The sequence below is a fragment of the Cervus elaphus genome, chromosome 1 (genome assembly GCF_910594005.1).
Source record: "Cervus elaphus chromosome 1, mCerEla1.1, whole genome shotgun sequence".
Classification (NCBI taxonomy): domain Eukaryota; kingdom Metazoa; phylum Chordata; class Mammalia; order Artiodactyla; family Cervidae; genus Cervus; species Cervus elaphus.
Genome location: NC_057815.1, coordinates 64,358,057 through 64,382,167, shown reverse-complemented (window position 1 = coordinate 64,382,167; position 24,111 = coordinate 64,358,057). Strand labels below are relative to the sequence as shown.

The following is a 24,111-nucleotide window of genomic DNA, read 5'->3' as shown; positions in this document are numbered from 1 at the left end:
CACTTATACACTTGAAAGTAATCATTTGACCTGTTTATCAGGTGCATAACAGGATGTCAGTTTTGAGAGGGAATACCAGACCACTTTACCCATACTCCTTAGTGTATGTAGGTCAAGAAGAAACAGAACTGGACATGGAACAACGGACTGGTTCCAAATTGGGAAAGGAGTATGTCAAAGCTATATATTGTCACCCTGCTTATTTAACTTCTATGCCAAATGCTGGGCTGGATGAATCACAAGCTGGAACCAATATTGCTGGGAGAAATATCAATAATCTCAGATATGCAGATGATGCCATCCTAATGGCAGAAAGCTGGTTTAAAACAGCACTCAAAAAACTTAGATCATGGAATCCTGTCCCATCACTTCATGGCAAATAGATGGGGAAAAAATGGAAACGGGGGAAGACTTTATTGTAACAAAGTCTGGGCTACAGACTTTCTTGGGCTACAAAATTGCTGCAGGTGGTGACTGCAGCCACAGAATTAAAGACGCTTGTTCCTTGGAAGAAAAGCTATGACAAACCAGGTTCCTCTGTCCATGGGGTTCTCCAGGCAAGAATACTGGAGTGGGTTGCCATCCTTTTCTAGGGAATCTTCCCAATATAGGGGTTGAACCCATGTCTCTTACATTGGCAGGAGGATTCTTTACCACTGTGCCTGGTGGGCTATAGTGACTCTGCAACTCTACAGGGTTGCAGAGTCAGACACAGCTGAGCACGTACACTTACTTAAACATTTTTACATGTGTAATTTTTATGTATATTCAAAGGTGAGATGTTTGAAGGGAAAGACCATTTATAAATCATTTCTGTATTCCTTGTACTTAGCATAGGACCAGAAAAAAGTTAGCACTGAAAAAATGTATGTGAAATAATGAGAGAATAAATAAATAAATGAAAGTTTCCCGTGATTATCAATCATCTCTTCCCAGATGCCACAAACAGTGCCATGGTGGGACTTGATCTATCCAGGAGTTGAAATTTTGATTTACCAAACTTTTTTCAAGGCCCCCGATCTTGCAGGCATCTGGCATCATCAACTCTGGCATTTCCTCCTCAGCACCCACAGCATGGCCTCCCTGATGGGCCTGGACTTGACACTGTAGATGATGGGGTTCAGCACAGGGGGCACCACCAGGTACACGTAGGCGACAAGGGCGTGTACTATGGGGGGAAGGTGTCTCCCAAAACGGTGGATCATGGACACACCTATGACTGGGATGTAGAAAACCAGAACAGCCAAAATATGAGAAACACAAGTGTTGAGGGCCCGGATACGCTCCCTGGGAGAGGCCAGGCTCATCACTGTATGAAGAATAAGAGTATAGGACAGCACAATAAGCAAGGAGTCAAAACCCACTGTGGACAGAACCACATACAGCCCATAAATGATATTGACAGTAATGTCAGCACAGGCTCTTTTCATGACATCTGCATGGAAACAGAATGAGTGGGACAGGAGGATCTTGCCAGGACAAAAGTTCAGTCTCTTTAGTAAGAAGGGCCCTGGAAAGAGGGACACAGTGGCGCGAGCCACAATGGCCAGCCCAATCCTGATGATGACACTGTTTGTGAGGACAGAGGCATAGCGCAGGGGGTTGGAGATGGCCACAAAGCGGTCAAACGACATGGCCAAGAGCACTGAGGACTCCACCACGGAGAAGGAGTGGAGAAAGAATAATTGGACCAGACAGGCATTGAAGCCGATGAGCCTATGGTCAAACCAGAGCACAGCCAGCGTGGTGGGCATTGTGGACAAGGTGAGGCCCACGTCGTTGAGGGCCAGCATGGACAGGAAGTAGTACATGGGCTGGTGCAGGCTGGGGGTCCTCCTCACGGCCAAGAGGATCAGGCAGTTTCCAGTGAGGGCTGCAGCATACATGGAGGAGAAGAGGATGGAGATCCAGCCATGAACAGCCTCCAGGCCTGGGATGCCAATCATCAGGAAAGCAGGTGGCTGGAAGAAGGAGATGTTGGCAAAGGACCAGGAAGCAAGCATCTTGGGAAGGCAGTTGAGGTCTTCAGAAATTTGTGACCTTTTCAATCTGGGCAGACACAAAGACATTGACTATACACCTATAATTAGGAAGAGATTTATTTATACTGTGTAGGCTCTTTCATTAATTATTTTCCATTTCTCAGCTTTTACTTTGTATTATTAACTGTTCCAAGAATGTACATATAACAACCTATATGTCATGAAAGCAAATATACCATTTAGGAGATAGTATAAGTTCTCTATGATTACCAGAAAATAAATGACTGAAATAGATTTAAGATTTAGTTTTTAATAAATGTAAATTTTATACTATTTCCACCCTTACTTCCAGTGTTTTCTTTAAACAAAGTGATGTGTGTTAGCACTCTTGAATATATAAAGGACATTTTAAATGCTCATGCTCATTCTTTTTTGCAGAATTTTAAAAGATTCACATAGTTATCACATGTGCTCTCATAATTACTTTGCTGATAGATAGAGAAGGGAAATATTTTATCTAAAGTGAAAGGAGAAATTCTGAAGTCCAACAAAGAAAGAGAAAGCTGCAGCTTCTTCCTGAATTATTAAAACTATTAGAACTTGGGATCTTCTTGTGTTTGGAGGGTCTGAGTACAAATCCTAGGACGTTGCCTTCTAATCAAGATCCATAATGATTAATATCTAGACTGTTAAGTACAAGGGAAGTTTTGGTAAATGAAGAGACACTTGATTCTCACTAGGTCACTGAGAACACTTAGATACTTGGGGTCCGTCTCTGCCTTGCCCAGAGAATATCTGCCTGGGTCTTTAAATGCCCCTGCAATCCAGGCTACACATTGCTTTGTAGGAATCATTTTCTCACTCCATTTACTGAGCGTTCCCCATAATGTTTAGAATACCAGCTAAATCTTTTGTTCAGCCTCTTAGCACACTCATCAAGAGGACTTGATTTGTCCTTGAATGACCTCCTTGTCATCTCTCAGCACTGATCTCAGCCCTAGCTGGGAGGGCCACAGCTGCAGGAGGATGAGACCAAAGGTTTTCTTCTCCAAGTTAGAATTTCCACAGAAGCCAATTGAAGACATGAATGAAAGACATAAATTTAGGCTCATTGAGGATTCAGTGGGATCTGTCCTAGAAATGTCAGTTTAGTTTCTGATTTTGGGGAAATAAATTTTCTTTTTGTTTGAAACTAACACATTTTATATTTTAAAAATTTTATCTTAAAAATTTTTATAGCATTTTTCCTTTTTTATTTTAAATTTTTATTTATTTTTTAAATTGAAGGATACTTGTTTTACAGAATTTTGTTGTTTTATGTCAAACCACAACATGAATCAGCCATAGGTATACATATATCCCTTCCCTTTTAACCTCCCTCCCATCTCCCTCCCCATCCCTCCCCTCTAGGTTGACTTTGGGGAAACACGTTTTCTAATTCATCAGTTATTGGATACCTCTTGTCTTCCAGATATTAGACATTCTACTCTCTTGTGTATTAGTAAATAATACCACTCAGTCTCAAAAAATGATGCAAGTATTACTGTATATTTTAAACAAATAATAAAAATGACAATAATAATAAAAAATAAAACTGGAAGGAGAGGCTTAAAGAGTTTCTCTAGGCTGTGCCAGAAATGAATCCAAATTAAAATTCAGGTCTATTTGGCTTACACACTTTAAACAATCTTAAACCTCCTGTATTGGCTGTACTAGATACTGGAGATTTGTTAAGTGTGGGGCTGGCAGGATCAGATTATCAAGAAGAGCTTGTTCTCTGCTGATGTTCCATGGTGATAAGATTGAGGTTCTGGAAATGAAACCCTTTCCTGTTTCTCCAAAAATCTTGCCATTTCTCTGTGACTGTTTCAGTTCAGTTCAGTCGCTAAGTTGTGTCTGACTCTTTGCGATCCCATAGACTGCAGCATGCCAGGCCTCCCTGTCCATCAAAAACTCCCGGAGCTCGGTCAAACTCATGTCCCTCAAGTCAGTGATGCCATCCAATCATCTCTTCCTCTGTCATCCCCTTCTCCTCCCAGTTTCAATCTTTCCCAGCATCAGGGTCTTTTCCAACGAGTCAGTTCTTCACATCAGGTGGCCAAAGTGTTGGAGCTTCAGCTTTAGCATCAGTCCTTCCAATGAACACCCAGGACTGATCTCCTTTAGGATGGACTGGTTTGATCTCCTTGCAGTCCAAGGGACTCTCGAGAGTCTTCTTCAACACCATAGTTCAAAAGCATCAATTCCTCAGTGCTCAGCTTTCTTTATAGTCCAACTCTCACATCCATACATGACTCCTGGAGAAACCATAGTTTTGACTTGATGGACCTTTGTCAGCAAAGCAATGTCTCTGCTTTTTAATATGCAGTCTAGGTTTGTCAAAGCTTTTCTTCTATGGAGCAAGCGTCTTTCAATTTCATGGTAGCAGTTACCATCTGCAGTGATTTTGGACTCTCCAAAAAATAAAGTCTGTCACTATTTCCATTGTTTCCCCATCTATTTGTCATGAAGTGATGGAACTGGATGCCATGATCTTAGTTTTTTGAATGTTGAGTTTCAAGCCAGCCTTTTCACTCTCCTCTTTTGCCTTTATCAAGAGGCTTTTTAGTTCCTCTTTGCTGTCTGCCATATGTGTGGTGTCACATGCATACCTGAGATTATTGATTTTTCTCCCGGCAATCTTGATTCCAGCTTGTGCTTCATCCAGCCCAGCATTTTCGATGATGTACTCTGCGTATAAGTTAAATAAACAGGGTGACAATGTACACCCTTGACATACTTCTTTCCTGTTTGGAACCAGTTTGTTGTTGCATGTCCAGTTCTAACTGTTGCTTCTTGACCTGCACATGGATTTCTCAGAAGGCAGGTAAGGTGGTCTGGTATTCCCATCTCTTTCAGAATTATCCATAGTTTGTTGTGATCCACGCAGTCAAAGGCTTTGGGGTAATCAATAAAACAGAAATACATGTTTTTCTGGAAATCTCTTGCTTTTTCTATGATCTAATGGATGTTGGCAATTTGATCCCTAGTTCCTCTGCCTTTTCTAAATCCAGCTTGAACATCTGGAAGTTCTTGGTTCACATACTGTTGAAGCCTAGCTTGGAGAATTTTGAGCATTATTTTGCTAGCATATGAGATGAGTGCAATTGTGCTGCAGTTTGAACATCCTTTGGCATTGCCTTTCTTTGGGATTGGAATGAAAATTGACCTTTCCCAGTCCTGTGGCCACTGCTGAGGTTTTCAAATTTGCTGGCATATTGAGTACAGCACTTTCACAGCATCACCTTTTAGGATTTGAAATAGCTCAACTGGAATTTCATCACCTCTGCTAGCTTTGTTCCTAGTGAGTCTTCCTAAGGCCCACTTGACTTCACATTCCAGGATGTCTGGCTCTAGATGAGTGATCACACCATCGTGGCTGTCTAGGTCATTAAGATCTTTTTTTTGTATAACTTTTCTGTGTATTCTTGCCACCTCTTAATATCTTCTGATGCTGTTAGGTCCATACCATTTCTGTCCTATATTGTGCCCATCTGTGCATGAATTGTTCCCTTGGTAGCTCTAATTTTCTTGAAGCAATCTCTAGTCACTTTTGTTTTCCTCTATTTGTTTTCTCTATTTGTTTCCTCCAATTCCTCTATATTGTTTTCCTCTATTTCTTTGCACTGATCACTGAGGTAAGGCTTTCTTATCTCTCCTTGCTATTCTTTGGAACTTTGCATTCAAATGGGTATATTTTTCCTTTTCTCCTTTGCCTTTCGCATCTTTTCTTTTCTCAGCTATTTGTAAGGCCTCCTCAGACAATCATTTTGCCTTTTTGCATTTCTTTTTCTTGGGGATGGTCTTGATCACTGCCTCCTGTAGAATGTCATGAACCTCTGTCCATAGTTCTTCAGGCACTCTGTCTATTAGATCTAATCTCTTGAATCTATTTGTCACTTCCACTGTATAAGCATAAGTGATTTGATTTAGGTCATACTTGAATGGTCTAGTGGTTTTCCCTACTTTCTTCAATTTAAATTTGAATGTTGCAATAAGGAGTTTTATGATCTGAGCCATGATCTAGTCCATGATCTGAGTTCATGATCCCGGTGCTGTTTTTGCTGAATGTATAGAGGTTCTCCATCTTTGGCTGCAAAGCATGTAATCATTCTGATTTTGGTATTGACCATCTGGTGATGTCCATGTGTAGAGTCATCTCCTGTGTTGTTGGAAGAGGGTGTTTGCTATGACCAGTGTGTTCTCTTGGCAAAACTCTTTTAGCCTTTCCTCTAAGCAGGGGAAATGCTGTGACCCTTTAGATCCTTCTTATAAAGTCATTTGCCTTTTATTGTGCTAATTATCTCCTTGGTTTTGCTTTTCTCTTCACTAATCCCAGGCATATTTCTTCAGCTCTTATTCCATCTCACTGTTCTGATTTTGATGATTTCATAAATTTCTATCCTCTTTCTTTTTTCAGGGATAATCAATAAGTGAACAAGAAAATGAATAAATGAATGAAGACAGTAGTTTTATTACCCAGCTCTTCTTCACTCAGTCCGTTAACATAGCATCTCAAAGGTCCATATGTTCACAACTTGAACTATACACTTTGTATATAGTAAAGATCAGTGGTTTCTTCAGATTAATACAATTAATAGGTATTATTAACTAATTTCATTTGGATTTGCTTAGGATCAATCCAGGAGATACTCTTTGTCATTGGCAGCACAAATCAAAATAGAATGTGTCAGCTCTCCATTTAATTTGAAGGAATCTGAGGATTAATTTTGGAGAAGGAAATGGCAACCCACTCCAGTATTCTTGCCTAGAGAATCCTGTGGACAGAGGAGCCTGGTGGGCTGTTGTCCATGGGGTCGCATAGAGTCAGACACAACTGAAGTGACTTAGCATGCATGCATGCATTGGAGAAGGAAATGGCAACCCACTCCAGTATTCTTGCCTGGAGAATCCCAGGGATGGAGGAGTCTGGTGGGCTGCCGTCTATGGGCTTGCACAGAGTTGGACTCAACTGATGTGACTTAGCAGTAGCAACAACATTACTTTTGGCTGTGGTAGCAGGATCCAAATGGTAACTTAAGCTGAACATTACAAGAAGTTTAGAGCTTAAGGGGTTAAAATTATAGTATACCCCTTAAGGAAAATTGCCAAAAATTATGAGCAACTCATGTACAACCAAGTCAATTTCTCCCTTATATCCAGATAATGATCTTTTTACCTGCTTTTTGTGTATATTAGTGTTATGAGGAGTCTAATATTGGAAAAGATTCCCTGTGTTTAAAAAAAAAAATGGAAGGCTTTTTTTCCCACTCTTATTTTACTAAAATGCCTATTTTAGTAGCCAAGTTGGATTGATATGTTTTGTGCTTCCCATGTGGTTCAGAATTTTAAAATAAACCACTTTAACCTGGAATCAGACCAGGTTTGGTCTTCTATTATTATCTCCAGGACACTAAAAGGTCAAGGATATTTTAAATTATAGCTTTCCCCTGAGGAATTCCATCCTTTCCACTTTAGCACTCTAGGATTCTGTTATCTTCTGACTCCGTGTGTCTGGGAAAGTCAAATAGCCTAGAAGCAAAAGGTTGAATACACCAAACTTTCTTTACTTGCACTCAAAATCAAGTGCATACAGATGGCCAAGAGACACGCTCAACATCACTAATTATTAGAGAAATGCAGATAAAAACTACAGTGAAGCATCACCTCACACTGGTCAGAATGGCCATCTTCAAAACATCTACAAACAATAAATTCTAGATAGGATGTGGAGAAAAGGGAAACCTCCTGCACTTGATGAGAATGTATGTTAATACAGCCACTATGGAGAACAGCATGCATATTCCTTAAAAAACTGAAAATAGAACTACCCTATGACCCAGCAATACCACTACTGGGTATATACCCAGAGAAAACCATTATTCAAAAAGACACACGCAGTCCAATATTCATTGCAGCACTATTTACAATAGCCAGGACATGGAATCAACCTAAATGTCCATTGATAGATGAATGGATAAAGAAGATGTGGTACATACATATGATGGAATATTTCTCAGTCATAAAAAGAAGTGACACTGGGTCATTTGCAGATATGTGGATGGACCTACAGTTTGTCATACAGAGTGAAGTAAGAAAGTGAAAAACAAATATATGTTAACGCATATATGTGGAATCTAGAAAAAAGGTACAGATGAACCTATTTTCAGGGCAGGAGTAGAGATCCAGACATACAGTATGGCCATGTGGACTTGGGGGGCGTATATCTACAGTACAGCACAGGGGCCTCAGCTCAGTGCTCTGTGGTGACCCAGAGGGGTTGAATGAGGGGGTGTGGGTGGGAGGCATAAAATCGAGGGCAAACATAAAACTGATTCACTTCATTGTACAGTAGAAACCAACACAATACTATAAAACAACTATATACCCCCCCCTCCCGAAAAAAGTCAAGTGCTTTTTTTTTCCTACCAGAAAAAGAGAGAAATAAACATGATAATTATGTGACATGATGGAGGTGCTATCTAATGCTATGGTGTAACAATTTTGCATTATTTAAGCCTGCTCTTCTAAGAGTTTTTTCTTACTCAGAAAACATGGGAAAGACAAATCTCATAGAGAGAATTGAGACAGCAAGCAAATATTCAGATCACCCACAGGATGCTCTCTGGGGTGGAATATTAAGATACACTTATATTGATTCCTTACTTAGAAAAATAAAAAGGTACTAATCTGCTTGGACACAGAGTCGGGGTTTCTGCATAATTATCTGAATTAGACAGTCTCTATGCTGCAGGAAAGTAGTCTCTTCCACTTCCTTTTCCCTACCTGGGAGGGGGAGGGGTATGGATGTGGACCTGGCATTTCTGGGAAGGCTGGCCTCCTTCCTTTTCTTCCTGCTCTTGACATGTGCTCATTCTCCATCTCATTGGCTCTTCCACATGAAAGCAGCTGATCAAGAGGGCATCCCAGACTCTCTAACCAGGGCCCCGTCCTACTAAATAACATGTGTAGCAAGGGTTGTATCTGGGCCCCAAGTTACTCACCCTGCTTGTCATTGCAGCCTTTTCTACTGTTCCTCATTCTGAAGGAGCCCAGAAAATCTCTGCAACTAAGAGCCTACTTTATACCTGGTACCTTGAGCTGCTGCTCCTCAGGGACATCCTGGCCACAGGCCACAGAGGATAGTCTCAGCTTAGTCTTTCCTGGGCAATGGAAAATGTGCAAAATATGTATTTTTGGTTGGAAAGTTATATTATTGAGCACCTGATTTGTGGAGAAGAGGGCTAGAAACATCCTCTCTAGGCTCATCCCTGCTATCACATCTGTAGGAGATTTTAGTTGGCACTTCAATCTTTTTTTTTTTTTTTTTTTTACAATGTCTTTAAGTATGTGAAGTCACACAGAATGCTTCCCGGTTCCTCCAAGTGAGCCTTACAGACACTCAAGTGAGTTGTGTTCATTTCTCTCCACTCTCTTCTTGGTTCCTACGGTTGTCCTTGCAGGTTAAGCAGGCCCATTTCTGTGTATGTTTTTCCTGTGATTTTGTGAAAACACTATCATGTTTCATAGCAACTATGGATCAAGTAACCTGGGAGGACAGATGGGGAATAAACAGCTTAAGACACAGAGAGATGAATAGGGGAAGACATGGGAGCACATCCATGTCTCTGGACCTGTGTTTTAGAGATGGGGCATGCCTTCCTACCTAGGACATTGTCCTTGCCTTCTTGTTCCATCCCCAGGGGCTTCCTCTACTTCTAATAGAGTGAAAACAATACTGAAAGCATGAAGAGGCCCCAGAGCCAACATGCAGAAGCATCTGTGTGTGTGTGTGTGTGTGTGTGTGTGTATTAGCTTTATTGAGGTATAATTAATACACAGAAGACTGAATTTCTTTAATGTATATAATTTGATCCATTTGAACATACCTATATACTCTTAAAATCATTCCTTACAATCAAGGTGACAGACATATCCATCACCTCCAATGTTTCCTTGTTGCAAATGGCTGCATTCTCTTTTTAAAAGGCTAAGTAATAATTCACTTTATGTGTATAACACATTTTCTTTATCCATTCATCTGTTGATGGACATTTGGGTTGTTTCACTATCTTGGCTATTGTGAATAATGCTGAAATGACTATGGGAGTTCTAGATATGTAGGCAATGTATCCCAACTTAATATAGGACATATATGACAAGCCCACAACTTATATTATACTCAATAGTAAAAAACTGAAACATTTTTCTCATGAACGAGAATCAGAAACAAAAGAAGTATGCTCATTTTTTCCACTTCTATTCAATGTAGTACTAAAATCCAAGCCAAAGTAGTGACTTAAGGAAAGGAAATAAAGAGATCCAACTGGAGAATTAGAAATAAAATTATCTCTGTTTGCAGGCTATACAATCTTATGTATTTGAAATCTCCAAAGCTCTATAAGAAAACTGTTTACAATAAATTCAAGAAAGTTTCAGGGTACATAATTAGTACACAAAATTAGTTTTGTTTTTATTACACTAACAATCAATTATCCAAAATGGAAAATAAGAAAAAATAATCTGTTTTACAATAGCATTGAAGAAAATAAAATACTTAAGAACACACCTAACTAAAGAGGTGACAGATTTGTACACTGAAAACTACAAATCACTGAAGAAGACAATAAATAAATGAAAGTGCACTTTATGTTCATGGACTGGAAGAGTTAATATTGTCAAAGTGTGCATTTTACCCCAGATGATCTGCAAAGTCAATGAAAGTTATATAAAAATCTCAATGATATGTTTTACAGAATAGAAGACCCCCAATAGTCAAAGACCCTCAATAGTCAGACTTCCCTGGTGGCTCAGACGGTAAAGCATCTGCCTACAATGCAGGAGACCTGGGTTCAACCCCTGGGTTGGGAAGATCTCCTGGAGAAGGAAATGGCAACCCACTCTGGTATTCTTGCCTGGAAAATCCCATGGACGGAGGAACCTGGTAAGCTACAGTCCATGAGGTCGCAAAGAGTTGGACACGACTGAGCGACTTCACTTTCACTTTCAATAGTCAAAGCAAATTTGAATTAGAAGAACAAAGCTGGAGGCATCACACACTTCCTGCTTTCAAAATATATTACAAATCTACAGCAATTTAAAACAGTATGGTACTGGTATAAGCTTCCCTTGTGGCTCAGCTGGTAAAGAATACGCATGTAATGTGGGAGACTTGGGTTCAATCCCTGGGTTGGGAAGATCCTCTGGAGAAGGGAAAGGCTACCAACTCCAGTATTATGGCCTATAATTCCATGAACTGTAGTCCCTGGGTTCGCAAAGTGTCAAACACGACTGAATGACTGTCACTTTCACTGGTATAAAACCTGTCTTGTACAATAGAGATTCAAACTCACCCATATATACTCAACTACTTTTTAATGAGGGTCCCAAGAATGTACAATGAGGAAAGGACATTCTTTTTGTCAAGTGATGTTGAGAAAATTGGATGCCCTCATGCAAATAAACAGAATGAACCAGATCTCACATCTTATGTAAAATTTAACTCAAAAATGGATTAAATATTTGACCATAATAAACTATAAAACTAGCAGAAGAAAACTTGGGGGAAACCTTCATGTAACTGGACTTGGTGATGACCTATGGAATATGAAACCAAAATCACAAGCAACAAAAGCAAAATTAGACAAGTGGGGATACACCAAACTCAAAAGTTATTGCACAGGAAAGGAAACACTATCAACAGAGTGAAAAGGCAATCTACAGAAAAGAAAATATTTGCAAACTACATATCTGATAAAGGATTAATAATAGCAATATATAAGGGACTCCTGTAACTCAAAAATAAAAATATAGCCTGATTAAAAAATGGGCAAAGGAACTGAATAGACACTTCTTTGAAAAAATATTAATACGTATATAAAAAGCATCTAAACTTGCTACTTTTTAGGAAAATGTAAATCAAAACCACAATGAGATGTTGCCTCACAACTACTACTAAAAAGATAACAAGCATTAGGTGAGGATGTGGAGAATCTGGAACCTTCTACATCGTTGGTGATAATGTAAACTGGTGTAGCTACTAAAAAAATAGTACTTAGCTTCCTTAAAAAATTAAATATGGAGCTACTATACCATCTAATTATCACTTCTGAATATATGCCCACCAAAATGGACACCAGGATGTAAAAGATATGTGCAGTAGCATCATAAGAGAATATTTGTTTCAAAACGTAGGCCTCTAAACCCTGCTTAAATTTACCTGCTCCCTGATTTTCTGCCAGTGCAGCTGCCAATGCAGAAAGTGCCTACCTGAGTGGTCTCTTTGTGATGACCTTGCAATGAAGGTGCTCCTAGCCAAGGGACATGGGATTTTAAGAGGTGAGGAAGAAGTGAATGATGTGTAATTAAAATCTAGAGTCTCTGACATTAGAATCTCAGGTGATAGTCAAAGGCCAGAGAAAGGCCATTTTTCAGCAAGGAGGTACACTTTTGGAGCAAGGAATGTCCATTGGATCCATAGCTCTGAGGAGCTGTACTGCACTTTCATTGCCTCCAGCACATACACACATGCTGAACCACATCTGACCACTCACCTTTCCTCAAGCAACCAGAAAACTCCACATCTCAGTTTATTCACTTTTACAATCTTTTCAGTGATTATGTATGACCTCCCCTTGCCTTCCTGACAACTGACTCACCTTTTAGCCTCCTTCCTTGACTCCTTTCTCATTTTCTCCTGGCAAGGGAGCAAACCCTCTTCCACATTCCTATAACTCTTCGTGTGAAACCCTCACAGCCCTATTATACTTACTGTAATTGTGTATTTAGAGCTTCTATCCTTCAATGGAGGGAAGAGGCTACCTATGGTTCATTTAATATTATTCTTTATAACAACTACAGAGTCTTGCGCAAGTAAACTCTGAATAAAAAAGCTGAGGTTAATGAGTGCAGTAAAGAATCAGGACTGTTTTCACCCATGAGTCTGAGGATATGCATTTGCTTGTCATTCTCTTGATAATATCTCTGGGTCAGGGCTCAGAAAAATGGGCTTTCCGGACATACGTTATGACTGTTTAGCTGTGTTTTCCCTGAGACTCTGAGGTTATCTCTTGATTTCATCAGCCTTTCCTCTTCCCCCTCAGCACCCTGAGCATGGCCTCCCTGATGGGCCTGGACTTGACACTGTAGATGATGGGGTTCAGCACAGGGGGTACCACCAGGTACACGTAGGCGACAAGGGCATGTACTATGGGGGGAAGGTGTCTCCCAAAACGGTGGATCATGGACACACCTATGACTGGGATGAAGAAAACCAGAACAGCCAAAATATGAGAAACACAAGTGTTGAGGGCCTGGATACGCTCCCTGGGAGAGGCCAGGCTCATCACTGTATGAAGAATAAGAGTATAGGACAGCACAATAAGCAAGGAGTCTATTCCCATCGTGGACAGAACCACATACAGCCCGTAAATGATATTGACAGTAATGTCAGCACAGGCTCGTTTCATGACATCTGCATGGAAACAGAATGAGTGGGACAGGAGGATCTTGCCAGGGCAATAGTTCAGTCTCTTTAGTAAGAAGGGCAATGGGAAGAGGGACACAGTGGCGCGAGCCACAATGGCCAGCCCAATCCTGATGATGACACTGTCTGTGAGGACAGAGGCATAGCGCAGGGGGTTGGAGATGGCCACAAAGCGGTCAAACGACATGGCCAGGAGCACTGAGGACTCCACCACGGAGAAGAAGTGGAGGAAGAACATCTGGGCCAGACAGGCATTGAAGCCGATGAGCCGATGGTCAAACCAGAGCACAGCCAGCGTGGTGGGCATTGTGGACAAGGTGAGGCCCACGTCGGTGAGGGCCAGCATGGACAGGAAGTAGTACATGGGCTGGTGCAAGCTGGGGGTCCTCCTCACGGCCAAGAGGATCAGGCAGTTTCCAGTGAGGGCTGCAGCGTACATGGAGGAGAAGGGGATAGAGATCCAGCCATGAACAGCCTCCAGGCCTGGGATGCCAATCATCAGGAAAGCAGGTGGCTGGAAGAAGGAGATGTTGGCAAAGGACCAGGAAGAGAACATCCTGAAGGGCCAGATGAGGTCTCCAGATATTTGTGACTTTTTCAATCTAGACAGACACAAAGACAGTGACCCGACACCTGTCAATAGCAGATAATTATGCTGTGTAGGCATTTTCACTACTTATTTTCTGTTTCTCAGCTTTAACTTTATATTATTAACTGTTCTAGGAATGTACATACATTAGCCACTGTGTCATCAAAACAGATGAGGCATGTAGGAGATAGTGTAAATTTTCTATGATTACCACAAAATAAATGACTGAAATGGATTTAGCTTTTACTAAACGTAAATTTTATACAATTTATACCCTTCCATCCAATGTTTTCTTTAAATAAATTGATGTGTGTTAGCACTCTTTAATATGTACAGCACATTCAAAATGCTCATGATCATTGTCATCCTCCTCCCTGTGTCCTGGTTGTTATTCTTATTCCATTGAGAATGAATTTTGTTATATTTTAAATGATGTTCTATTTCAAGTGATTAAGCCTTTCCTCAGGGGATCTTTCCAACCCAGGGATTGAACTCAGGTCTCCCACATTGCAGGTGATTTCTTTACCAGCTAGCTAAAAGGGAAGCCCAAGAATACTGGAGTGGGTAGCCTATTCCTTCTCCAGGAGATCTTCCTGACCGAGGAATAGAACAGGGGTCTCCTGCATTGCAGGTGGATTCTTTACCAACTGAGCCATCAGGGAAGCCCAGTTTCACATAGTTATCACATGTTCTCTCATAATTACTTTGCTGATAGAGAAGTGAAATATTTTATCTAAAGTGAAAGGAGAAATTCTGAAGTCCAACAAAGGAAGAGAAAACTGCAGCGTTTTCCTTAACTATTAGAACTTGAGATTTTCTTGTGTTTGGAGTGTCTGAGTACAAATCCTAGGACATTGTCTTCTAATCAAGATCCAGTAATGATAAATAGCTAGGCTGAAAATTATATTAAGTACTAAGAAACTTTGGTAAATGAAGAGACACTTGGTTCTCACCAGGCCCCTGAGAACATTTAGAAGTTTGGGGTCCAGCTCTGCCTTGCCCAGAAAATATCTGTCTGGGTCATTGGGTGCCCTTGCAATACAGGCTACAAGTTGCTAAACAGAAATCATTCGTTCACTGCATTCGTTGAACATTCGCTGTAGTGTTTAGAATACCAGCTAAACCTTTTGTTCAGCCTCTTAGCACACTCACCTGGAAGACTTGATTTGTCCTTGAATGGACTCCCTGTAATCTCTGATCATTGACCTCAGCCCTAGCTGGGAGGGCCACAGCTGCAGGAGGACGAGACCTAAGTTTCTCTTCTCCAAGTTAGAATTTCCATAGAAGCCAACTGAAGACATAAATCGGAGACATAAATTTAGGTTCTTTAAGGGTTCAGGGGAATCTGTCCTAGTAGTGTCACAAAGTTTTAGCATCTGATCTTGAGCTGGTGGCTCACCAGAAAAGAATCCACCTGCAATGCAGGGGACATGTGCAAGAGACACGAGTTCGATCCCTGGGTTGGGAAGATCCCCTGGAGAAGGAAATGGCAACCTACTCCAGTATTCTTTCCTGGAATATCCCATGGGCAGAAGAGCCTGGTGGTCTACAATCCATGGGGTTGCAAAAGAGTTAAACATGACTGAGTGACTCAACAACAACAAAACAATGCTGAGCAAATTAACTTCCTAATTTAACAATTATTGAAGCTCTTGTATTCTAGATATTAGATCCCCAACATTCTTGTTTGTGAATAATATCTCTCAAAGGAATATCAAAGAAAAAGACATAAAGTAAGTGTTACTGTATCTTTTTAACAAATAATAAAAATTATAGGGACTTCACTGGTGATCCAGTGGTTAAGAATTTACCATCCACAGAGGGTGCAGATGCTATCCCTTCTTGGAAGCAAAAATCCCTCATTCTTCATGGCTAGAGAAGCAATACATAAAACAGAAACAATATTGCAACAAATTTAATAAAGACTTTAAAAATGGTACACACCAAAAAAAAAAAAAAAGGAAAAAAAATACACTAAACTGCAAGGAAGAGGCTTAGAGAGTTTGTCTAGGCTGTGCCAGGAAAGAGACCAAATTCAAATTCAGGTCTATTTGGCTTACATGCTTTCAACAGTCTTAAACCTCCTGTATTGGCCGTGGGCTGTACTAGATACTGGAGGTTTGTTAAGTGTGGGGCTGGCAGGATCAAATTATCAAGAAGAGATTGTTCTCTTCTGATGTTCCATGTTAATAAGACTGAAGTTGCTGCAAATGAAGCCCCTTCCTGTTTCTCCAAAAATCTTAATTCTCACTGTCACCTTGGGTGTCCTTCTTATAAAGCCATTTGCCTTTTATTGTGTTAATTATCTCCTTGCTCCTGCATTTCTTTTCATTAATCCAAGATATATTTCTTCAGCTCTCATTCCATCTTACTGTTCTGATTTTGATGATTTCATAAATTTCTATCCTCTTTTTTTCAGGGATAATCAGTTAATGAACAAGAAAATGAATTGAATAATTGAATGAAAATACCTTAATTTCATTTTCTGGTTCTCCTTATCATAGCACCTTAACATATCATACATATCATACCCTTAACATAGCACTTCATAGGTCCATATGTTCACAACTTAAACTATATACTTTGTATAAAGATCAGTGGTTTCTTTAGTTAATATTTATTATTATCCAATTTTATTTGGATTTGCTTAGGACCAACCCAGGAGATACTCTTTGTTTTTGGCAGCATAAATCAAAATAGAATGTGTCAGCTTTCCATTTAATTTGAAGGAATCTGAGGATTAATTTTATCTGGGATGAATGTCACAGTTCTCTTTCTTTCACCCTGCCTTAATTGACCTATTATTGTATTATTCTCAAATCCCTTATCTTAGAGCTTGACTTTTTCCATAGTTGATATGTAGGTCCCAGGCAACTGTAGGCATTTGTGTTATCTATTACTCTTGGCTGTGGTATCAGGATCCAAACGGTAGCTTAAGCTAAACATTATAAGTTCAGAGCTTAAGGGGTTAAAATTATAGTATACCACCTAAGGCATATTGCCAAAAATTATGTACAACCAAGCCGATTTCCTCTTTATATCCAGATAATGACCTTTCTACCTTTCTTTTGTTAATATATATTACAGTGTTATGAGGAGTCTAATATTGATGCTTTTGAACTGTGGTGTTGGAAAAGACTCTTGAGAGTCCCTTGGACAGCAAGGTGATCCAACCAGTCCATCCTAAAGGAAATCAGTCCCAACTATTCATTGGAAGGACTGATGCTGAAGCTGGAACTCCAATACTTTGGCCACCTGATGCGAAGAACTGACTCATTTGAAGAGACCCTGAGAATCCCATGGACAGAGGAGCCTGGTAGGCTACAGTCCACGGGGTTGCAAAGAGTTGGACAAGACTGAGTGACTTCACTTCACTTCTGACGCTGGGAAAGATTGAAGGCAGGAGGAGAAGGGGACGACAGAGGATGAGATGGTTGGATGGAATCAATGGACATGAATTTGAGTAAACTCCAGGAGTTGGTGATGGACAGGGAAGCCTGGTGTGCTGCAGTCCATGGGGTCACAAAGAGTCGGACATAACTGAGTGACTGAACTGAACTGAACTGAACATTGAGAAAGATTTTTTGTGTTGAAAGAAAGGAAAGGCTTTTTTTCTCCCTGTTCTTTTACTAAAATGCCTATTTTAGTAGCCAAGTTGAATTAATGTTTCTTGCTTCCCATGTAGCTCAGAATTTTGTAATAAATCACTTTAACCTGGAATCAGATCAGGTTTGGTCTTCTATTATTATCTCCAGGACACTAAAGGGTCAAAGATAATTTTAAATTATAGCTCTTCCCTGAGGAATTCCATCCCTTCCACTTTAGCACTCTCGGATTGCGTTATCTTGTGACTTCGTGTGTCTTGTAAAGTCAAACAGCTGAGAAACAAAAGGCTGAATCCAACATACACTCTTTACGTGACTTCAAAGCCAAGTTGTTTTCTTTTTTTACGAAAGAAAAAAAGAAAGAAATCTTGTAATTATAACTATGTTGTAGTTATTTTGCAATATTTAAGCCAAGTTCTTTCCTAAAAGGCTCTTCTTACTCAGAAAAATGAAAAGGACAATCTCATAGTGAGAGTGTAGAAACCAAGCAAACATTCAGATCACCCACAGGATGCTCTCTGGAGTGGGATTTTTAAGATTCCCTTACATTGATGACTTTCTTAGAGAAATAAAAAGGTATTAATCTGCTTGGACGCAGAATCTGGGTTTCTGCATAATTATCTGAATTAGACAATATCTGTGCTTCAGGAAAGTAGCCTTTTCACTTCCTCTCTCTTATTTGGTGATGCAGAACTAGCATTCATGAAGGTCTGGAATCCTTTTCTTCCTGCTTCTGGCATCTACTCATCCTCCATCCTACTGGTTCCTTGACATGACAGCAGCTGTCAGAGAATTTCAGACTCACTGACTAGGTCCACACCCTTCTTAATAGTGTAAAAAGGGTTCTAACCCAAGTTACTCACCCCGCCTGTCATTGCAGCCTTCTCTATTGCCCATCATTCTGAAGAGCCCAGAAAAACTCTGCAACTTAGATGCTACTTTATACCACTGACTGGGTGCCTTAGTGAGTTTCTGCTCCCCAGGGACATCCTGGCCACAGACCACAGAGGATAGTCTCTGCTTAGTCTTCCCTGGGAAATGAATAATGTGCAAAACATGTGTTTGGTTGGAAAGTTGTGGATCTGAGCAACTTTGAAACTATGGAACACGATGGGGTTTCACAAAATCACGGGAAAAACCGACACAAAAGTGGATCTGCTTAACCTGCAAGGACAACCCTAGGGACCAAAGAGAGAGTGGAGAAAAGCAGACACACCTCTGTGGAGGAGAGTGCTAGGATCATCATCCTTTCTAGGTTCATCCATTCCACTACATTTGTAGGAAATTCTATTGGCACTTCAACCTTTTTTTCACTATGCCTTCCAATGATACCTGACCTATTATCTGGAGTTACACAGAACACTTCCTGGTCCCTCAAGTGAGCATTACAGACACTCAGGTGAGTTGTGTTTATTTCTCTCCACTCTCTTCTTGGTTCCTAGGGTTGTCCTTACAGGTTAAGCAGATTCACTTCTGTGTCTGTTTTTCCTGTGATTTTGTGAGAGCCCCATCATGTTCCATAGCAACTATGGATCAAGTAACCTGGGAGGACAGATGGGGAATAAATGGCCTCAGACACAGAGAGATGACTGGGGGTAGACATGGGAGCTCATCCATGTCTCTGGACCTGTGTTTTAGAGATGCGGCATGCCTTCCTACCAGGACACTGTCCTTGCCATCTTGTTCCATCCCCAGGGGCTTCCTCTACTTCTAATAGAGTGAAAACAATACTGAAAGCATGAAGAGGCCCCAGAGCCAACATGCAGAAGCATCTGTGTGTGTGTGTGTGTGTGTGTGTGTGTGCGCGCGCGCCTGTGCGTGCGCGCGTGCGCAAGTGTCCATGCATAATAGCTTTATTGAGGTATAACTGATGTACAAAAAAAATGAATTCCTTTAACATATAAAATTTGATTCATTTGGACATATCTATACATCCATAAAATCATTTATCACAATCAAGGTGACAGGCATATCCATCACCTCCAAATATTTCCTTGTTGCAGATTGCAGTATTCTCTTCTTTTTAAAGAGTAAGTAATATTCTACTTTATGTGTATACCACATTTTCTTTATCCATTCATCTGTTGATGAATATTTGGGTTGTTTTACTATCTTGGCTATTGTGAATAATGCTGAAATGAATATGGTAGTTCTAGATATGTAAGGAATGTATATGAGCATAACAAAGAACATGTATGACAAGCCCATAACTAACCTTATACTTAAGAGTGAAAAACTGTAAGACTTTTCTCAGAAACAAGGATCAGGAACAAGGGAAGGATACTTACTTTTTCTACTTTTATTCAACATAATACTAAAAGTCCTAGCCAAAGCAGTGAGATAAGAAAATGAAACAAAGTGATTCAAATTGGAAAAGAAGTAAAATTTTCTCTGTTTGCTGACAATATGATCTTACGTCCGTGGAGCCCTCACATTCCTTAAAAAGCTATTAGAACAAATTCAGTAAAGTGCAGGATACAAAAAATACAGAAAAATCAGTTTTGTTTTTGTAACACTAAAAATGAACTATCCAAAATGGAAATTTTGAGAATAATCCCTTTTACGGTAGCATCAAAGAAAATAAAATGCTTAGGAATAAACTTAACCAAGGAGGTGAAATACTGGTACACTAAAAACTGTTAATAGCTGAAGAAAGAATTAAAGAGGACACAAATGAATAAAATTACATTGTGTATTCATGGATGGGAAGACTCATTATTGTCAAAGTGTGCCTATTATCCCCAGTGATCTGCAAAGGCAATTAAATTTATATAAAAATCTCAATGATGTTTTTTACAGAAGTGGCAACAATCTTAAACTTCATAAGGAATCATAAAAGACCCACAAAGGTCAAAGCAATCTTAAACTAGAAGAACAGACCTGGAAGCATCATATATGTTCTGATTTCAAAATGTATTACAAATCTAAAGCAATTCAAAACAGTATGGTACTGGTATAAAAAACAGAGATCCAAACCCACTCATATAGAGTCAACTGATTTTTAATGTGTATCCCAAAAATAGACTGTAGGAAAAGGACGAATCTCTTTGACAAGTGGCATTGGGAAAACTTGATGCCCACATGCAAAAGAGTAAAATTGGACCTGATCTCACATCACATGCAAAAATTAACTGAAAATAGATGAACTATTTGAACCTAATACCTGGAAGTATAAAACACCCAAAAGAAAACTTAGGGAAAAGCTTCATGTAATTGAACTTAGCAATTACTTATTGAATATGAAACTAAAATCCCAAGCAACAAAAGCAAAATCAGACACGTGGGGATACATCAAACTAAAAAGTTAATGCATGGAAAAGGAGAAACAGTCAATGGAGTGAAAAGAAAACCTATGGAAAGAAGAAAATATTTGCAAACCACATACCTGATAAAGACTGATATAAAATATACGTAAGGGACTCCTGTCACTCAAAGCAAAAAAAAAAAAAAAAAAGAAATAGCCTGATTAAAAAATGGGCAAAGGAATTGAACATACACATCTCCAAAGATATACCAATAGGGATATGAAAAGGTTCTCAACCTGGCTAATTATTAGAAAAAAACAAACCAAAACCAAAATGAGCTATCACCTCACAACTATCATTAAAAAAAAGACAACAAGCATTGGTGAGTATGTGGAGCAATTGAAACCCTGCATATTGTTGGTGATAATGTACTCTCCTGGAGCCAGTATGAAAAATAGTATGGGGGTTCCTTAAAAAATTAAATATGGATCTACTGTATCATCTAGCAGTATGACTTCTGAATACATAGCCCCCAAATTGATATCAGGATCTAAAATATATGTGCAGTAGCATCTTAAGAGAGCATTTATGTTTTCAAACATCGGCCTCTAAATCCTGCTTAAATTTACTGACTCCCTGATTTTCTGCCAATGCAGCTGCCCGTGAAGAAAATGCCTACATGAGTGGCCTCTTTGGGATGACTTTAGAATGAAGGTATTTCTATCCCAGGCACATGGAATTTTAAGAGGTGAGGCAGAGAAAGTGATGGGTAACTAAACAAGATGCTCTAGTATTATGGTCTCAGGCTAGAGGAAGGTCATTCTTGAGCAAGGAGCTACCCCTTTGGAGCAAGGGATGTCCTTTGGATCCATAGTTGAGAAGAGCTGTAACTGCAGCTTTCCTTGCCTCCAACACACATATTATGCTGAGGCACATCTGACTACTCACTTCCCACAAGCAACCAGAGAACTCCATACTTGTTTTTCCCTTCTTTTCCATTCTTCTCTGCTTGCCTGGGGCTTCTCCAAGGGCTCAGTGGGTAAAGAATCTGGCTCTGCCAGAGTCACAGGAGATGTAGGTTCGATTCCTGGGTCAGGAAGATCCCCTGGAGGAGGACATGGCAACCCATTCCAGTATTCTTGCCTGGGAAATCCCATGGACAGAGGAACCTGGTGGGCTACAGTCCATGGGGTCAAAAAGAGTGGGACACAACTGAGCAACTGAGCACTACTTGCCTACCTTTTCTGCCTGACAAGCTCTTACTCACTTTTCAGCCTCCTTCTTCCCTGACTCTTTTCTCTTTTTTTCCTGTCAAAGCAGTAAGCCCTCTTGTAGGTTCCTACAGCTCTTTGTGTGGACCTCTCACAGTCTTCTTACACTTACTATAATTGTGTATTTAGAAACTTCTGTTCTTCAGTGGAGGGAAGAGACTATGTATGGTTTATTTGTTGTTATCTCATAACAACCACAGACTTGCACAAGTAAATTCTGAATAAAAAAGCTGAGGTTAATGAGTGAAGTAAAGAATCAGGACTGATTCTGAGGATATGCATTTGCTTGTCATTCTCTTGATAATGTCTCTGGGTCAGGGCTCAGAAAAATGGGCTTTCCGGACATACGTTATGACTGTTTAGCTGTGTTTTCCCTCAGATTCTGAGGTTATTTCTTGATTTCATCAGCCTTTCCTCTTCCCCCTCAGCACCCACAGCATGGCCTCCCTGATGGGCCTGGACTTGACACTGTAGATGATGGGGTTCAGCACAGGGGGTACCACCAGGTACATGTAGGCGACAAGGGCGTGTACTATGGGGGGAAGGTGTCTCCCAAAACGGTGGATCATGGACACACCTATGACTGGGATGAAGAAAACCAGAACAGCCAAAATATGAGAAACACAAGTGTTGAGGGCCCGGATACGCTCCCTGGGAGAGGCCAGGCTCATCACTGTATGAAGAATAAGAGTATAGGACAGCACAATAAGCAAGGAGTCAAAACCCACTGTGGACAGAACCACATACAGCCCGTAAATGATATTGACAGTAATGTCAGCACAGGCTCGTTTCATGACATCTGCATGGAAACAGAATGAGTGGGACAGGAGGATCTTGCCAGGACAATAGTTCAGTCTCTTTAGTAAGAAGGGCAATGGGAAGAGGGACACAGTGGCGCGAGCCACAATGGCCAGCCCAATCCTGATGATGACACTGTCTGTGAGGACAGAGGCATAGCGCAGGGGGTTGGAGATGGCCACAAAGCGATCAAACGACATGGCCAGGAGCACCGAGGACTCCACCACGGAGAAGAAGTGGAGGAAGAACATCTGGGCCAGACAGGCATTGAAGCCGATGAGCCGATGGTCAAACCAGAGCACAGCCAGCGTGGTGGGCATTGTGGACAAGGTGAGGCCCACGTCGGTGAGGGCCAGCATGGACAGGAAGTAGTACATGGGCTGGTGCAGGCTGGGGGTCCTCCTCACAGCCAAGAAGATCAGGCAGTTTCCAGTGAGGGCTGCAGTGTACATGGAGGAGAAGAGGATGGAGATCCAGCCATGAACAGCCTCCAGGCCTGGGATGCCAATCATCAGGAAAGCAGGTGGCTGGCAGAAGGAGATGTTGGCAAAGGACCAGGAAGAGAACATCCTTAGTTTACAGATGAGGTCTCCAGCAAGATGGGAGCTTTTCAATCTGCACAGAAGAATAAGACAAGATAAAAATATGGGAAAAAAAGCAGTTCTGATACTGGTAACATGAGTTCACACACAATAGCATATATGAAATGTGAAGGAGATGGAAAATGTATTCCATCCGAAAGCAAGCAAGAGATAATATAATTTAAATATATTGATATATTTAAATATTGACTATCTAAATATATTGAATATAATATATTTAACTATAATTTAAATACTTTTGTAGTATCAGTTTTGAAATGATATACTGTGAAATACTGATCTCTTCACTTATTGAAGAAAGTGGTACTTTCTTTAAAAATACGTGAGATGATCATAAAGAGTCCAGTTTAAAAAGCCCTAGTTTAAACAAGAAGCAATGGCCTCATGGAAATAAATTGCAAATATACTGTGGAAACTTAAAGGGTTGTTGACCTGGGCTTACTCTCATTGTTTTCCTGGGATTTTCCTTTAAATCTGAATACAACAAGTATAAAT

At 40.3% G+C, this 24,111-nt stretch overlaps 3 protein-coding genes across 3 annotated transcripts; all 3 read right to left on the bottom strand.

Annotated features, from left to right (window-relative positions):
• Positions 1-1,040: 1,040 nt before the first annotated feature.
• LOC122703524 (olfactory receptor 51I2-like) lies at positions 1,041-2,018 on the bottom strand. The gene has a single exon (XM_043917865.1). The coding sequence runs from the start codon at positions 2,001-2,003 to the stop codon at positions 1,041-1,043; it is 963 nt and encodes a 320-aa protein (XP_043773800.1). The 5' UTR covers positions 2,004-2,018.
• Positions 2,019-12,998: 10,980 nt separating this feature from the next.
• Positions 12,999-14,077, bottom strand: LOC122703445 (olfactory receptor 51I2-like). The gene has a single exon (XM_043917762.1). It carries the CDS (start codon positions 14,060-14,062, stop codon positions 13,100-13,102), a length of 963 nt encoding a protein of 320 aa, XP_043773697.1. The 5' UTR covers positions 14,063-14,077; the 3' UTR covers positions 12,999-13,099.
• An 8,380-nt stretch (positions 14,078-22,457) lies between these two features.
• Positions 22,458-23,622, bottom strand: LOC122703376 (olfactory receptor 51I2-like). Its single transcript, XM_043917657.1, has one exon. It carries the CDS (start codon positions 23,581-23,583, stop codon positions 22,621-22,623), a length of 963 nt encoding a protein of 320 aa, XP_043773592.1. The 5' UTR covers positions 23,584-23,622; the 3' UTR covers positions 22,458-22,620.
• Between the last annotated feature and the right edge of the window lie 489 nt (positions 23,623-24,111).

Bases quoted from the DNA above. Each gene is read 5' to 3' on its own strand.
- LOC122703524 (XM_043917865.1), bottom strand. From the start codon at position 2,003: ATGCTTGCTTCCTGGTCCTTTGCCAACATCTCCTTCTTCCAGCCACCT.
- LOC122703445 (XM_043917762.1), bottom strand. From the start codon at position 14,062: ATGTTCTCTTCCTGGTCCTTTGCCAACATCTCCTTCTTCCAGCCACCT.
- LOC122703376 (XM_043917657.1), bottom strand. From the start codon at position 23,583: ATGTTCTCTTCCTGGTCCTTTGCCAACATCTCCTTCTGCCAGCCACCT.